Here is a 17,670-nt window from a genome sequence, read left to right on the forward strand (position 1 = left end):
GCCAATTCAGTGCTTAATTGCCTTTCTATGGATTAATGACTTGTGGTTCAGTGATCAAAGTCTCATTTAGTTCATACCTTCAGTGATCTTCTTGGTGAAGCTGAACTTGAGGGAATATTATGGACCACTTGTATCTTTGGGGAGTTTCTATGATGTTGTGAGAACATCCATTTGACCTGTTAATGGTCAGGATTGACTTGGCTGGTCAGACACAGCACAAACTCTCACCTTCACCTGTGTCCAGTGTTGGCATGGGGACAGGCAGTTTAAAACTCTCAGTCAGTTGTTGGCAAGTCTAGAACCACCGGATCCTTCCAGCCCACCAGAGTGAGTTCTACCATTGCCAAACACTGTGGGAGAGTACAGCCAGTCTACGTGATGAGTGGGGTTCAAGTTACACAGGGAAGCGTCTCAGAAATAGAGCACAGGCCTCTATGGTAACCAGTGATATCTGAGTGGGATGGTGCAATCGATCAGATCCATAGCTCAATCTCCCATCTCTCCATCACCTTTGATTCTGGTGTCTTTCTCTCGAAGATAGGAACTTGCCAGAATATTTATTTGCAGAAGTATTTCTCTCTCATCCTATATTGGCACTACACATGATTGCTCAAACAACAAGAAACACAGCAAAAATGTGCTAGTGCCAAACTGGGCAAAGAGGGCAATGAATTTCACTTCATCAAAAGCAGACTTCAGGTTTAAAGCTAAAACTAGTGAGGACACAGGCAGTGTGGTTCTGTCTCTACTCTGTTTATGGCCCTATGGTAATTCACTGATAGTGTGCTGTGACAGTGAATTCTACCAGTGCCATACACAGAACAGGAGGAGATGAAGGTGTGACCCCACTTTAATCCTAACAGAGCCATGGAGGCTACACAGGCTGTCTGACCATCTTTGAAGTCAGACATCCGATCTGTTCATCATTGATATTTACATCCTTGTGTAACACTAAAAAGCTGAGGAATTTTGTCTTCACAGTGTCAGCATCTTCCTTCGTCCGTCTAATAATGTCAAGTAAATCCAGGGATTCCATCTGCTCCGGGGACAGACACAGGCCTGGAGCGCTTACGCCTAAATTCACCCACTTTCCTTTAGAAAATCTTCATGGAATTCACACGGAAAGCAATATTATCCTTGGATTATTGTTGGCATCGGTACTTGAGGACATTTCTGGCCTCCATGTGGTTCTCTCCTGGTGCAGGTGCAGAAGTTTTTCTGCTGCTCGGATTGATTGTGGCTGTAGGGAATGATGGGCTAAGTGATTTTTGAGATGCTCAAATGGGTCCCAGAACAGGGCTCATCTTTCCGCCTCCGGGAGAGATCAATAGAGTGAAAAGCTTGAGGGGGGGAGACAGAGACAGAGAGAGAGACAGAGAGAGAGAGAGAGAGAGAGGAGAAGGGTTTGTATGTCTCCTGAAGATGTAGCATAGCTTCATGTTTTTTGATTCTCTTCACTCTGTAATAAAAAAATTGTCCTCACTTACGGAGGAAGAAAACACACAATACTTCAGTGATAGTTTATCACAGGAGAAATTTTGCTCCCAACCTTCAATAAAGTGTTTTCCAGTTATAATTAAGGGATACATCTATGGTAGTTCACCTCTCGATTTGCACAATGGCAGCTTTAGATAAAATAATGAAATGTACACAAAGCAAAGTCATAATTTTCAAAGACTCACTCCTGTCTCGAGGCTAGAGGCCACACATATTTATAGTTTTATTTACACACAGCCATCTTTTTATAACGATGACACATGTGCTCCCTGGCTATTGTGATCTGATCCTACCATTCATGTTGTGGAGGCCTGCATTTTAGTACAAATATCTTAGTCTTACCTTTAAAATGATCCAACAAATCCAAGGCATCCACCACTCTTGAGGTTTTAAAATAGAGAACAAACTTTGAATGTTGAACCTCCAAAAGGATCCATCAGTAGAATATCAATCAAAGACAGGAAAACAAAGCAGTGGTCCTCAAATGGATGACTGACCCGATGGAGGAAAGCAGACTTATAAACTGTTACTTCATCGGTCTGCTAGTCAGCACTATGCCAGTTCGATATCTCCCTTGACATCCCTATCCCTGTGTCCCTCACGGCTCCCTGGTTGTTTGGGCTGTAGGACAGGGGATTTTAGTGGACAGGTAATTAGTTGGTAAGCATCTTAACCCACTGGCGGTATAGTAATCCACGCCGCCCTCCTCCCTGCCCTTCTGCTGCTTCCATACGTAGGCCTACAGCACATTTCCTCTGCGCCTTTTACGCACGGAACACGCACTGCAGTGGAGATGATGGGGGACACTGAAAGACCGTTTGACGTTCACTGTAATGCTGTCAAATCAGATTTGTATACGTCAGATTTATTTTAATTCTTAGTTGTACAATTAAAAAATAATTTTAGAGCTTATATTTCACAGCAAGCCAACAGATTTATCCTACTACTACATCAAATAATTTAAAAATCATTCTGAGGTTATAATTTTTCAGTCAAAAAAACAACAAACTAATTTTCTTCCATTTCTAAATATTTTTTACATTCCCTGAATACATAGCACATTAAAAAAATGACAACAGCAGCAACCACTGGACAGTAAACTTACTAAAATCCATTGGGTGGGGTCAGGCCTGCAGCGACGCTCCGTCTCTAAAAGTTTCTCCGAGCGCAGGTGCCTTTTATATAAGGGCGCTCAGAGGTCCTTCCGCAGCTCATTTACCTGCTGTCGGTGATTATTAGACAGATTGCAAGTGGAAAAAAAGGGGTCACGGTCCTTTCAGCTGATGTGCGTCCGTCAGAGTTGGATGGCATCGGTTTGGGTTACTGCGCTTTCAAGTTGCTGCTGAAATCCACCTGTGCAGCCTTTGTCCACTCCATACATTATGAAGAAGGCACAGCCGGACAGCAGCGTCTCAACTCCCTCGGAAGCTGCTGCTGATGCTCACTCTCGTATAAAATAGGTTTACTAATTAATGCATGAGTATGGCTGATAACATCAATTCATCAATATTCGCATTTATATATAATAAGACACTTATTCTTTCAATAAAGAATCTTGAAACTTGCTTTAGAGCCCAAGACCTAAAATAATTTACTTAAAAATAATTAAATGATTTATTCAGTAAATAATAACGGTAAAAGGGGGAATTGATCGACCAATTTTCAAAATACAATCCTCTAAATTTTCCAAATCCGGACGACAAGGAAATTTTTACAATATTATTGTCTATCAGTATCATCCAAAACCTGGTCATTCAACTTTACGCTTTCACTGAACAGGTAAATTCCTGCATGTAAAAGACTCGTTTAATCTGATAAGGCTGAGTTTGTTTAGCAAATACATAAAAAAGGTCTAAAGCGTAATCTGCTTGTGTCTCGTCACCGTCACGACAAATTAAATTGATGTTGTAACAAGAAACCCGAATGTACTCAGAGAGAGACTGCATGGCCACTCATCCTTGAATATTTCATGAGATCATTAAGGTGCTGCCAGTTTGATAAGGAGCGTCATATTAGAGCAGTGCTTCTAAATTATTTTCCGTTGCACCCCCCCAGCAAGAAAACAATTCGCAACCCCCCCTATTCTCCGCCGCGACTATAAATAATATCAATTGTCTATAAAATTGTTAAGTGCACCTCTGCATAACATTGCATCCTTATCAACATTAAAGAAAACAAAAAAGGAAAAAGAAATAGTTCAATTTCTAACAATAACTTCATTAATATTATTTTTAGTCTATAACAGAAACGTTTTAAGTGCATCAATTTGCCTGAAATTACAAAAAAAAAAAATCTTGTTTAAACTGTCAACATTTTTGACCAACTCAATGCACCATTTGATACTGAAAAATAAAATTAAAAATCAATATAGTAAAAAAAAATTTCACATTGAGTTCAGCGACATTAACTGAGGAGCAAAATATATAAAACATCTTAAATCTACAAAACAAAAATGAATAAAACAATTTGTGGTGATTTTTCTTTTAATCAAAATGAGGAAGTCAGGATTAATGCTACAATGAGCTCGTTTAGGCAGTCACACACTTTCAGGTTTGAAGTATAGGTATAGGTATACTGAAGTAGCATTCACAAAGGGGGACGATTTCTGGTATATTCGGCACGTTCTCGCTGAAAAAACTCCATGTCTTTAAGTAATATAATGTCTTCATTTCTTTAGCTTCGTGCTGTTCGCTGCCAGCATTTTTACACACAGTAAACACACCGGTCGGTCTCCCCTCGTCTGCCACTGTCGTCATAGTGAGGCTCAGCGCCACAGACACTTCTTCATGGTTCCTCGAGGAAATACTCCCTGCGCACACCTGACAATGACAGCACTACTGCCAACTACTGTAGTGGATGTGCAATTACACTTTACTCTAGTACGGCAAAAAAAGCATGTTCTCCAGGGTCACACGCTCCCCCCATGGTATTGCTCCGCGCCACTATTTGAGAAACGCTGTATTAGAGCATCTCAACATACACGCAAGTCTACAGTCATTCATTCACTGATTCAGTTGTCAAACCTGAATGCGGTAAAAATTTGGCAATGAGAGGAGAGACCTGGAATATCAATAGCTAACCAACTAAAAAATGTTTTTTCCGGCATAGATTAACTTTATGCTTTTCCAAATGGCCCCTTGAAAGCAAACAAGTTGATTTTTTTTATCAGGAATGGACTGCTGCTACAAATAACAGTGATGAACATCCCTCTCTTTACGCGTTCCAGTAAACTAACAGTAAGCAAGCATGAAGTGAAGCTCTTCCCTGGAAATCAAGTCTTCTTAAGTATTTACGTACATCTTTAAAATTCAACCCAGACATGAAACAGCCGGTTCTCAAACCAGTAGGCATCAGTGATGAGTAAAGCTATCGATTCGATCCACTAAATTACCAATTAAGTCCCTACTTATGTTTGATGAATGAAGCTGTACGTCTTCAAAATTGGACTGTAAAAAGCTCATCACTTGGCTTGAAGCTCTCCAGTCAGTAAGTGTGTGACTGCCACCTAGTGGATGGCTCTGACCTGAAAGAGACATCAATGTGTTTTAGTGGAGAAACCTAAATCTAGTGAAAATAAAGCTAAGTCAAAAGACCATCCGAACACGTTATTTGAAAGAATGGGAACTATTATTAGTAAGCGCTATAGACCCAGTTATTTCTTACATCAGCGCTTGCAGCGACCAGACACCTCATCATACTGATAAGCAAAAACAAAAATGACAAATATTTTTTATTTATTTCTTCAAGTTACAAGGGAAGCACATTTATTTTTTTGCCTTTTTTCAAAACTCAGACCTATGTGGACATGTATCATGGAAATAAGGTTTAAAAGACCAAAATAAAAACAATTTAACCAATTACAGGGATCAAATAAACTGTCTCGTTAATAAAAATATATACTACATCGGTGCATCCTGAAAATGAAAAATACAAGGCTGGAGATTGTGTTTCTTACAAGATAAATGACTGTGACATCATTACATGCCATTTTAACGAGTTAATGCCATTTAACAACAACAACATTTGGATGTGTTAGCTTAACGTTAGAAGTATCCTGACCTCATTTTTAGAATATGCATAAAGGGGTAATGATTTTAGTTTCTATCCAATGAGAAACACACAAACTGAATGGTGGTAAAAATTATATCCTAATTTTTATTTCTACTTAACAAAAAACAAAAAGCCCCATAATGCAATGGGTGCAGAAGATTGTTAGAAAATGACCAGGCTTCCAGCCAGCACTAAGACACAGACCAGTGAACCATCATTAACTTAAAAAAGTTAACCACCGCTTCTCCGGTAACGTCTTCATCTGCAAAGGTGCCAAAAGGCACATCAATGTTTTTATGGCTAAACAGAGGAAAAATCTTTTTAACTCTACTAAAAGCAAAAAAAACTTTAGCAATTTAAGTTTTAAATATCTATGAAGGAGACTCGTAGTTTTACATAGTTATCTCAAATATCAGGGAAAACTTTATCACCACGTATAGTAATGGGAGAATTCCCTTTTTTTATGAAACTATCCTTTTACATCACCAGATTTTAGTTCCATCATTTTGGAAAATAGGCCAGCAACAGCTTGAATAAGTAAAAGAGACAGCAATGAATGGCTGAAACAAAGACTGCTGCCTGATAATGTTTTACCTATATTTATAAGAAAGGGATGCTGAGGTGTAATGTGTCTCTGGAGGACTAGATTCAACAAAGACTCCTCCCACAAATACGTACCATCACTCCCAGTCTTTACAGAAGAATCAGTCTTTAAAGTATTGTGTTATGTTGTAAACCATATATTTTGATAGGATTCACCACCCACGACAAAACTAACTATCCCTACGCAAGTCAAACACCTATTATAGTTCAACACAAGCAATAGGCAAAGTTCAAAAGTTTGATAATTCAACAAGGACCTGGATAAACCCTGCCCTCCTCTACAGAATTTTAGCTCCACAAAGCCCCACACAACTTTACTTCTGTGTCATGCCATAATATACAAATATATTTAGAGAATGACAAACACTTTCCTAAAACGGAGAGGAGGAGGAGAAAGATGAGTGTTTGAGACAAGGACTCCCATGTCTTGATTTCTACAGAGCATCAGTTGTTAGTACACAAGTTCAATACGCCATGCTTCTCCCTGGATTACATTCATGCGCGCAGCCACACATTCACACGCACGCGCGCGCACACATTCACACGCACGCGCGCGCACACACACACACACACACACACACACACACACACACACACACACACACAGGCATTGTGGTGACTGATTCATCTGTTGCTTTTCTGTAAGTATGATGTGTCAGCTGGTTTGCACATGGGCAGTCCTGTCAGAGAGGCTGTCTACAGTCACAACTGTACACCATGAACAGATGACTGCACGAGGCTCTCTGGGCTGCAGCTCACTGGAAGTCTCAAAAAATGAAAGGTGACAGCTCAAATAAAATAAGAATCCTTGCAGTTTTTTGAAGAGAAACAGTTTTGAGATCCTGCAGTCCTCCGTCAGCACGGCACCAGTGCCTGGTGTTGTAGTTAATTTGTAAAATTGGTGAAATTGAAAAAAAGTGGTAAGTTGTAGCCTCTGGAGCCACATCGTAAACTGTAAGTTTTGATTGGATGACAGCCCTCCTGTCTCCCAACCGCTGCTCAGTCTTTACTTGGTCATGCAACATGAAAGCCTTGACTGAGGCAACGATCATGGAAATTAAAGATTCACCCCATCTGATCTAATGGGGTTCTCAGGGGGCAGCAAGGGTGTGGGGCAAAGGGCAGGTGGGCATGAAAACCTAAATAAGGGTTAATATTCTGCAATATCACACTGCAAATCCTTGTGTAGCAATAAAAATTCTTGTGTCGCCTTAAAAAAATTGTCTTGTCTTTAAATTGTCTTTAAATATCAATATAGCACTGAATGTCTGCTCTTTAGGAATGGACAGTCTGTTGTGAGGTGAAAAGGACGGGTTCTCCTCCCTTCACTACAACTCCATGTCCTGAGCCTCGTCCTCCGAAAAGTCTGACATCGAGCTCTCAGAAGAGGAGTCGCCCCCTCCTTCCTCCTGCTCCTTTAGAGCCTCCTCTGTAGCGTACCTTTGGATGTACTCTGAAAAAGGACACACAAGGAAGGAGACAGATGAAGAATTCCTTTGGGAATCCACCTTCAGTGCTTTTCGCATAACCAGCCGATGATTTCAGGTATGTCATGTATGTAGAAGCCTTCAGTATTCTGCTTTTCACCACTAGGCTTAGTTTTCATAGTTATCACAGAAGTATTAAAAGGTATGAGATGTGTCAGCTCAATTTGACACGAGTTGGAGAGAAATGTGTTACTTCATTGCAACATTTCTGACTTTAAGATGCCTTTTATTTGTTTAATTGAAGTTTCATTCCCCAAATATAAATACCTGAAACTGCCATACGCTATTTTTTAAATCTCAACCATCCTTTCAGACTTTGTCTCACACTGGTGAGATACCTTTGATCTTGTGTTTATAATCCTCTGGTCGGTGTAGGTACATGGCAGCTGCATCTCCGTTTAGAGGATCGATGGGGTTGGGATAGGCAAGCAGCTGAGGGAGGAATGACTCAAAGATGTTGGTGAGGTCTAGTGGATATGAAGAAAAAGACAAGTCAGTAGAGAATCATCTGAGAACACGTAGTTCTTCCATCCTACATGCAGGTCTACTATTGTCCACTAGAGGTCTCTCTTCAGTGCTCAAACAACTATACTGTATATGGTTCCAAAGTAATGTACAGTACAGTATACAAATTCTTGAGTCCACATCATCTATAAGGCATTTTAAAAAATACTCTATTGCCCTCTGGCGGCAAATACTCAAAATATGCAAGCACACTGATTATTAAGACAGGAGATTAAAAGTAACGTCTAACCAGTGGGAAAGCAAAGGATAGAAAATAGGCAGATAGGAACCTCCTCACAGAAACTACACACAAGCATGAAAACTGAGAAGTGGTGACCAAACCTCTCCTTAAGACTTTTCAGGTGGAGAATGATAAGGTCAGAACGTGTGCTGCTGTTTAAATGTTCAGCGCAGAAGAGAAACATGAAGTCTGCTCTGTTCCTCAGAAGAACATAATGCATGGTACAAACATGAGATTCACAGTACAAGGTATTTATTACTCATGCTGATCATGCACCAGCTGACCAGTGATATACACTATCAGACATTGGGCAGAACTCAAGCAAAGTGAGACCACTGGACTATTGTTATTAGAGTTAAATTTATCTCCAGGGTTGTAAGGTTTGTATTTCAAAGTTTCCTTATCCACTCTCTCCACCTTAAAGAGCACCATACTCCTTGAGCAATCACATCAAAAACGATAGCAAAGTTAATCATCACAGATGAACATGAAGATGACCATCTGTGTTAATTGCTCATCGGACTGGTGTCACAACACCCACACAAAATATACCAACACAGTAATTAACAGGGTGTTATTAAGTACACAACACAGGTCTAAAAAGCAAAGATATGGATTAAATGAATGCAGAGAACCAATAAATCTCTTGTTGATCTTATCTTTTGGTGTCATCTCTTTTCACCTGTGATACCCTATCAATATTACAACTATTCAGAGAGGTTTACATTTAGAGCTACTCTCAATTCAAGAATGGAGAATATTCCTAATGGGAACGAGTTCACAACAATCTTTCAGTCTTTTCACCTTTGTGTCAATCAGCCTAAAAGCAAGTTCCGAGGGCAAGCAGCAGATATCACATTAGCATAGTGCAACCGGTTTAGGGTGCTTTCACAACTTCTATGCTTGGTAGGATCTTTCAGACCTGCAGTAAGACCTCCCAGGACCAGATCAGAGACCATCTTTGGTCTGAAAATGATAGGTGGTCTCAGCCCACATCAAACTTAATCAGTTTGTTTGCCTTAATTGTGGAAGCATGTTTTTGTATGACTCAGACTTTCAGACCAAATAAAGGAAGTTACAACAACCTACCATCATCAATCCACAAAAGAGGAAGGAAAACAAATGGAAGTTAATGAATGAGACACAGTAACTCATGGAGAGAGGAAGAGATGATGCGTTGTGGAGACCAGTAAAAACCAACTTCTTTAGAATATAGTTTTTACCAGGAGAATACGAGAGGAAGGGAGAATAATGACACCTGTATGTAAAAAGTTGGATGCCATCAATAACAGTGGTGTGTTTACAAATGAGGACTATTTTTCATTTTATGATGACTTGGACAAAATTCTGTAAAGTAACGGACGCTGCAGCCTAGGTAGATGACTGGATTTATGGATGACATGAAAAAATCTTAAGTACACTTGGACATGTGAAATGAAATCTTACTAGAATACTTTAAATACATGATGGGTAAATAAATGGTGGGAAAGCGTCCTCAAATAAGGTGCTGTAATTGCCTGTTAGTCAGTGTATGTCATTTAATAAAGCTATCACACAATGAAACGTGGCCGTGACCTACCATAGAGAGCTGTCCATGTCTGGTTAATGACATCTAAACACACAGTTCCTGATCTGGAAGAGAAAACAAACATAAAACTGTGAGTACTGCAATTAAAGCATGATAGCTTGGCAAAAGAAAGAGCCGAAACAACCAGAAAGATTTCTTTGTATGGCTTGATATGATAAACAAGAGGAAGTGCCACTGTTAGCCTACTCACGCTTCATCAATGTTGGGATGAAATATTTTATTCATGAATCCTGTTTTAAAAAGAGACAATCGGTTTTAATCATTGCATTTTTATTACATTAGAAGGAGATTTGAAGAACTCGCCACAATAAATATTCCATACCTATTGAAGGTGATTTGAAGGGATATTTATCCGGTAGGTCCACCCGCACCTTCCACACCCCTCCTTCATACGCCGCTGAAAAGAAAAGATGTAGACCCATAGGAAGTACTGACATGATGCGCCACATATACAGATTTACAGTAAAGGGGTGAAATACTGCTAAATGACATTTAGTCAACTTCAGAGAGGCTCTTACATCCTGGGGGTCCATGGAACTTGACCACAAACTCATTGAGTCCACTGAGGATGGTGACCTCGTGTTTGCTCTCAATGCTGACGATGGATTAAGGAAAAGACAACGACAACAAAACGAAAAATAGAAGAGATGACAAATTAAGACACAATCAAACAACAAAAACTACCTATCTTGTGCTGGTCAAAGTTCCATTTTCTTTCTGTTTCCAGACAGAGGCCTCACACATGATCTATAAGTGATCAGAGCAAATACTGCTGACAAAGGGGAAAAGCTCACTAAGCAACTAATACCTTGCACTCGGCACAAGATAATAACTTTTTAAATGTGAAGAGAGAGGTCAGTCTAAAAGCAGCCAAGGTAACAACTATAAGCTAGAATTAAGGTGGGACAGGAAGTAAGAAACTTAATTTCTTCGACTCACCAACTAACCACCAAAGATTAACTGAAAATAGCTAACATACTGGTAGATACTGGTAGCACAAACATCAGTACTGTAATAGGTCTACCAACTATCAAACATTGCAAGGATGTGCTATTTCTAAATAAATGTAGTCTCCACCATGCTAGCTGACTGTTAGCTTTCATCTGTTTCACAGGTCACTGACAGAATGTTGTGAAAGAAGAAAAGTTGAGTGTTCAATTCAATTGAGAAACTTCAGGTCTGGTATAACAACAGATGTGGACCACAAAAACCTCACAAGGAAGTGTCACAGCATTCTTCATGCTTGATTGCATAACTGCAAGGAGGCAAAAGACATGTAAGCATCTACCAGAGTCACTCAGTCACTCACTGAAAATTTTTTGCAAATCACTGAGCAGGAAGATACACAAACTCTAAATGTGCTGGAGTCCTATAAATAAAAGCTGTTCTTGATTTGTGCAATATGCATTGGCCTCTTATGCTATTCCCCGAGGTATGTCCATGGAAATCCAAGCATATGTTCATTCAAGTGAATGAGCATATGCTTGGGAAAACCTTTATTTGGCATAAGCTCACCAATCATTCTGGTTTATCTTCTGATCTAAATTGTGTTTACTATTTTCCAGTTTGTAAAATGTAATTTCCATAACACTAGTTCAAGATATTAAAAAACACATGTTAAAATTCAAAATCTACTGACCAGCAGTCAGAAAAATGCAGTAAACTTGGTCCAGCCTGATATACAAGTATGTAATTATTCAATGTCAATGTTGGTACAATAATATTAATAAAGCAAGCAATAAACTGTGTCTGTGGTTGTTTCTTCCTTATAGACCTGATTGTGCATCCTTTGTTGAAATTTCAATCTTTTAATGATATGAAACACAGCACTGCTGTATTTTACTTAATAAACTCATAAATTAAATAAAATATGCGGATTGTTGTAATAAAGGGATGTAAAACAATAAAGCAAAGTAAAAAGTGAAAAATGATAAAAATTACTTTAACTCTTTTTGCTTCTAGACTCTTGACTGTAAAGGTTAAACTCTCTGAAACACTGAAACCTTCTGTCTTCTATTTTTAATGTAATTTTTACTCAGTGACATAATTGGTACTCATGGAGGAGCTACAGGAACCACTATACAGAAAAAAATGTTTAAATATCTTGAAGTTATGCAATTATTATCATTAATGTTTTGGTTGTAAATAGTTTTTAAAAAAAACTTCAACTGACCTGATTATCAGATGTTTTGCCATGCTTTTTTTTTATTGGTTGGTTCATTTTATTTATCAACAAACTGATTCCCTACCAGTTGCTTAGTTGCTCTACAGAAGCTAAACTACTTCTGCTAAAGAGGAAACAACATGTGGCCCTAAGCCTGTCACAGACTGGATGTTCCCAGCCCCCAACCAGGCCTATCCTCTGCACAGATCGCTTGTTGTTCCTCGATCAGCTGTGTGTGAAGCCCCGCCTTCTACCATTTTCCGGATGGTAACAAGCTGACCAATTAGAGAGCAGGATCTGGATGCAGGACAAAAACAAAACAATTCACCTCACGCTGTCAGAAATCCTTTCATGAAACTTCAGCTGAAACCTATAAATAAATACCAACTACACAAAAAACAAACATTTAAATCGACTATAAGAAGTCCTCGACCAATCAGCAGCTAATAAAACTCCGTGAAAAAATGTTTAATAAAATAGAATTTTACACCCATTCTTTTGTACATTCAGCATCAATAAAATCATTGAAATATCGGTCAAATTCAGAAAGTTTTAAACCATATTGTTCGAGGTGAACATGCCAACAGTGATTTTTGCATTTTACACATGATTTGTAATTACTTTCTTTTCAATTTGCATTGTGTGAAGACAACAATTAAAAACGCACAAAAGTCAAACACCAGGTTTCTGTTTTCATTGACGTTAATTAATACAGTTATCAGTTGAGTTTGGGTTTGTCAGATGGTAAATATCTATTTAGCTCTTTATCGACCCCTGTTTGTTCTGTTCTATGTGAATGACACATAGCTAACTACCTAGACGCTAACGTTATACAAATAACGAAAAAAAGACTGACGTGCCTTCCGATAGAAACGTTTCCAAAATGTAAAAATTCCTTGCTAATGCCTCACATGGAGTTGTCAGACAGGTGGAACCACAAATTATTGGCTAATATGCTAACTTAACGCTTCCGAGCTAAGCTAACAATGTTGAAAGCGCTCAGAGTTCACTACCAATGTTATATTGCGACAGATTCCTCTGCTAATTATCGACTAACACAAACAAGAGGATCATTGCTAGTGTTTTAGCAAGCTAACGCTGGCTAATAGGCAAGTGAAGTCACACAATAACGTTAACTAAATGTGTAGCTTAATCGCCATTCTGCTAACTTAACATCGAGGAAGCTAACAGCGGACAGACCAACAGACTAACATTCACCTCAAAGTCTTTTACGTTACATACTTTTTAGAAAATCCGTCAACTTCGCATAGATTGCTACTTGCCACATTAATACAGCCATACAAAATCTACAACAAACACCAGGACTGAACAACATTAGAGGGATGACAATTACCATGAAACCACACATTTGATTTGGCAATACAAGCGTGTTTATGTTCTGAAAAGGATACAGTTTCACCACGTCGGTATCCATTCGCCTTTTGCCCGGACTTGGAGACGACATTTTTGTATCCTTCACAGAAGTGATCTAAAATCTTCTGACGATGAGGCCACCAAAACCTTTTGCCTTGAAAATATCCACAAACCCTCCGGACTGTATCAACAGCCTTCCAATAATGTCCGTAAACAAGATCCTAGCTGTAACATCGCCCACTTTTCCTGCTTTCAACGGCTCTTCAGTGACCAGTTCTGCCTAGTTGAGATCTGTCCTGACATCAACCTCCAGAGTCCTGAGGAGGGGAGGGGCTCGGCCCTAGAAATACACTCCACAGAGCGGAGCTGCACTGTTAGCACGCTGTTTGTCGTCCAAGTAAACAGCACGAAATCGTTTCTGCCAACTTAGAAGTCGATATTAAAACCCCAAATTGACTTTTGTCGCTCTTTGTTCTTATTTTATGTGTGTGTGTGTGTGTGTGTGTGTGTGTGTGTGTGTGTGGGGAGGGGGGGTTTCAATGAGGCTGGTGAAGTAGAGATCAAAGATAAAGCGCTTGCTTTTCTATTATGTTTAGTTCTACGATGAAATTAGCTAAGACAAGGCCTGTTTTTTTCTCATACATTGTCATGGGTTATTAACGTGAAATTATAGATGTATATATGTACAGTATAAATATATGAATATATATACTATACACACGCGTGCTGGTCATAGAATTAGATTATTGTGAAAGTTTTTATTTCAGTAATTCAATATATTGTGTTTATTCATTACACGAAGACTGCCATACAGTACTTAACATTTTGTTTCTCTTAATTTTGGTGATTATACTTGAATATTAATGAGAATCTCATTCAGTATCTCAGAAAATTAATTAAGACTGATAGAAAAAAGTATTTCTAGAAATGGACAACTGAAAAGTATGAGCATGTACAACACACAATACTTAGTTGCGGCTCCTTTTGCCTGAATTATTGCAGAAATGCGGTTTGGCATGAAGTCGATCAGTCTGTGACACTGCTCAGATGTTATGAGAGCCCAGGTTGCTTTGATAGTGGCCTTAGCTCCTCTGCATTGTTGGGTCTGGTGTATTGCATCTTCCTCTTCACAATACCCCACAGATTTTCTCTCTGGGACCTGGATTTCCAAAGCACATGTGAAATTTACTTTCATCAGAGAACATAACTTTGGACGACTCAGCAGCAGTTCAGTCCTTTTTGTCTTTAGCCAAGGGGAGTCTCTTCTGGCGCTACCTCTTGTTAGAGAGTGGCTTGACACATGGAATGCAACAGATGTCTTGCATACGTCTGTGCATGGTGGTTCTTGACTCCAGCTGCAGTCCATTCTTTGTCAATCTTCCCCATATTTTTGAATGGGTTTTGTTTCCTAATCCTCTCCAGGATGCAGTTATTGGTTTTACACATTTTTGTATCACATTATTTCATTTCGTTTGCCACTCTATTGATGTGCTCGGACACAGAGCTCTGTGAACAGCCAGCCTCTTTGTAATGACCTTTTGTATCGTACCTCCTTGTGCAGTGTTGGTCATCTTTTGGACAACTGTCAGGTTAGCAATCATCCCCATGATTGTGTTGCCTACAGAACTAGACTGAGAGACCATTTAATGGTCCTTGCAGGTGTTTAGAGTTACTTAGCTGGTGAAGGCACCAGGTGTATTTAATATTGAACCTTTCAACAATATTCTAATTTTCCGAGATATTGAATTTGGAATTTTCACTTGTATTCAGGTATTACCATCAAAGGTTAAGAGAAATATACATACATATATACATATGTACACACACACACACACACACACACACACACACACACACACACACACACACACACACACACACACACACACACACACACACACACACACACACACACACACACACACACACAGGACATACAGTATATATACATATATATATACTGTATATATACTTTATATACACTGTATATATACAGTACTGTATATATACTGTATATATATACACACACACACACATATACATACATACATATTGAAATGAATATAATATTCAAGTTTCAATTTTGAAATATATAACCTTTTTCATGATATTCTAATTATATGACCAGCACCTCTGTGTGTGTGTGTGTGTGTGTGTGTGTGTGTGTGTGTGTGTGTGTGTGTGTGTGTGTGTGTGTGTGTGTGTGTTTGCGTGTGCGTCATTTTAGATATAGATATAGATATGAATATAGATATAGACAGACAGACAAACATAGATAGATAGATAGACAGACAGACAGACAGACAGACAGACAGACAGACAGACAGACAGACAGACAGACAGACAGACAGACAGACAGACAGACAGACAGATAGATTTTCTTGGATCCAATGGATTAGTAGTGAGAGGACAGTTCTTTTTACTACTATTCAGTTTTTATACCTTATTCTTTCTTTTCTTTATTACTTTTCTCTTTCTGACCCATATGATGACGTGATTAAGCTCTATATAAATAAAGGTTGATTGATTGATCTGCTTTCAGAGTGAACAGAACCTACTGGAATACTGTATGATTTGAAGATGAACTGGACTGGACAAGCAACACGAGGCAACTGTATAAGAAAGCTCAGAGAAGGATGTACTCCCTGAGGAGGCTTAGAGCATTCAACATCAGCAGAAAGCTCCTGTGGATGTTCTACCAGTCTGTGTTTGCCAGCCTCCTGTCGATGGCTGTGGTGTGTTGGGGAGGGAGCGTGACAAATGCAAACCTCTCCAGACTAGAGAAGCTGATCAGGTGGGCCAGCTCAGTGGTCGGGATGAAGCTGGACCCTCTGGCAATGGTGGTAGAAAGGAGAACTTTGGACAAACTGCTGGAGATCATGGACAATGTCAGCCACCCTCTGCACACCGTTGCAACCAGAGCAGTCTGAGAAGCCTGAGCAGCCACAGACTGCACCTCCCAACATGCAGGACCAACAGACTTAAGAACTCCTTCATCCCCGGAGCCATTAAACTACTCAATTCCTCTCTAGGAGAGATGAAGAAGAAGAGGGTCCACACAAGAGCTGAGGGATGACACACATAACACATCAAAAACACTGCAAACACGATAAACACTTTAATTTTTACATCTATTTATGTCATTTTATTTGTATATTTCACGGTGTGTTATTTTTATTCTTTCCAGGTGACAGTACTTCTTTCTGTGTGATTTTTCTGTGTGCTTTTGTGTGCTCACTGTGCTGTGTATATTGTGACGGAGATGTCAATTTCCCTGACAGAACCTCCTTAAGCGATCGATAAAGTTCTACTACTATCACTACTATTATTACTACTACTACTACTACTACTACTACTACTACTACTACTACTACTACTACTACTATCACGAATGTCAATCTGCCATCTACTGGAGAATTAATGCAATTTCACAAAAATGCGTCTGACCAAAAAGGTCTCCAGTTCTTTTGGGATTGTTTTCCTCCTCAGTAGTGTCTGGCATTTGGTTGGTTATTTGGTATTCACTGAGAAAACCAATGAAATACAGTATAATGATCCTTTTCTGTGAGCAGGTCAGCCACCACATTGTTCAAGAACAGGGGGAATGTGAGCACCAGCCCTGGATACGTCACCCATTGCGCAGGATGGCATGTGAACAAATGGTCACCATGTTAACATGTTTACTCAGATGTGAACATGTCAGTGCAGTAGGCTGGAGAAGACAGTAGGCTACACATCCTTGGCTGTAATGGTCCAATTTTCTGGGAGCCTCTGTATGCAGATCAGTATTTTCAAGCAAACCCTGAGAGTCCAGCATACAGTAGAGGTAATGCCAGTGAAACCAGTGTTCGTCCCTGAACTGAAAGCTTTCTTTGGACTGACTTTTCACATCGGCTATGTCAAAAAGCCAAGCCTTTAAATTTCTTCTTAAAATTAATATCATCCACTTTCTCCTACCTGACGATGGTACATGCCAGGTAGGGACTTTTCTCCCTCCTCACTCTCTTCTGTCTTTCCCTTAGCAGTTCATCCTGCAGGGCCTACCGCTCTACCATCTGATATGACGGAAGCATTTCCAGTTGTCCTACAGCTTGATCAGTGCACCTGATAATCTGAGCCTTAATACAGGAAATACAAAAACAACCACACAAAGCAAGCACCA

General features: G+C 39.4%; 1 protein-coding gene across 1 annotated transcript; it reads right to left on the bottom strand.

Moving 5' to 3' along the window:
- Positions 1-5,214: 5,214 nt before the first annotated feature.
- LOC137593757 (ubiquitin-conjugating enzyme E2 H-like) lies at positions 5,215-13,793 on the bottom strand. Its single transcript, XM_068312720.1, has 7 exons — positions 13,547-13,793; positions 10,489-10,565; positions 10,293-10,367; positions 10,161-10,200; positions 9,962-10,014; positions 7,976-8,104; positions 5,215-7,603 (listed from the first exon to the last, which is right to left on the bottom strand). Exons 1-7 carry the CDS (start codon positions 13,597-13,599, stop codon positions 7,479-7,481), a joined length of 552 nt encoding a protein of 183 aa, XP_068168821.1. The 5' UTR covers positions 13,600-13,793; the 3' UTR covers positions 5,215-7,478.
- Between the last annotated feature and the right edge of the window lie 3,877 nt (positions 13,794-17,670).

Source organism: Antennarius striatus, chromosome 4, assembly GCF_040054535.1.
Source record: "Antennarius striatus isolate MH-2024 chromosome 4, ASM4005453v1, whole genome shotgun sequence".
Classification (NCBI taxonomy): Eukaryota; Metazoa; Chordata; class Actinopteri; order Lophiiformes; family Antennariidae; genus Antennarius; species Antennarius striatus.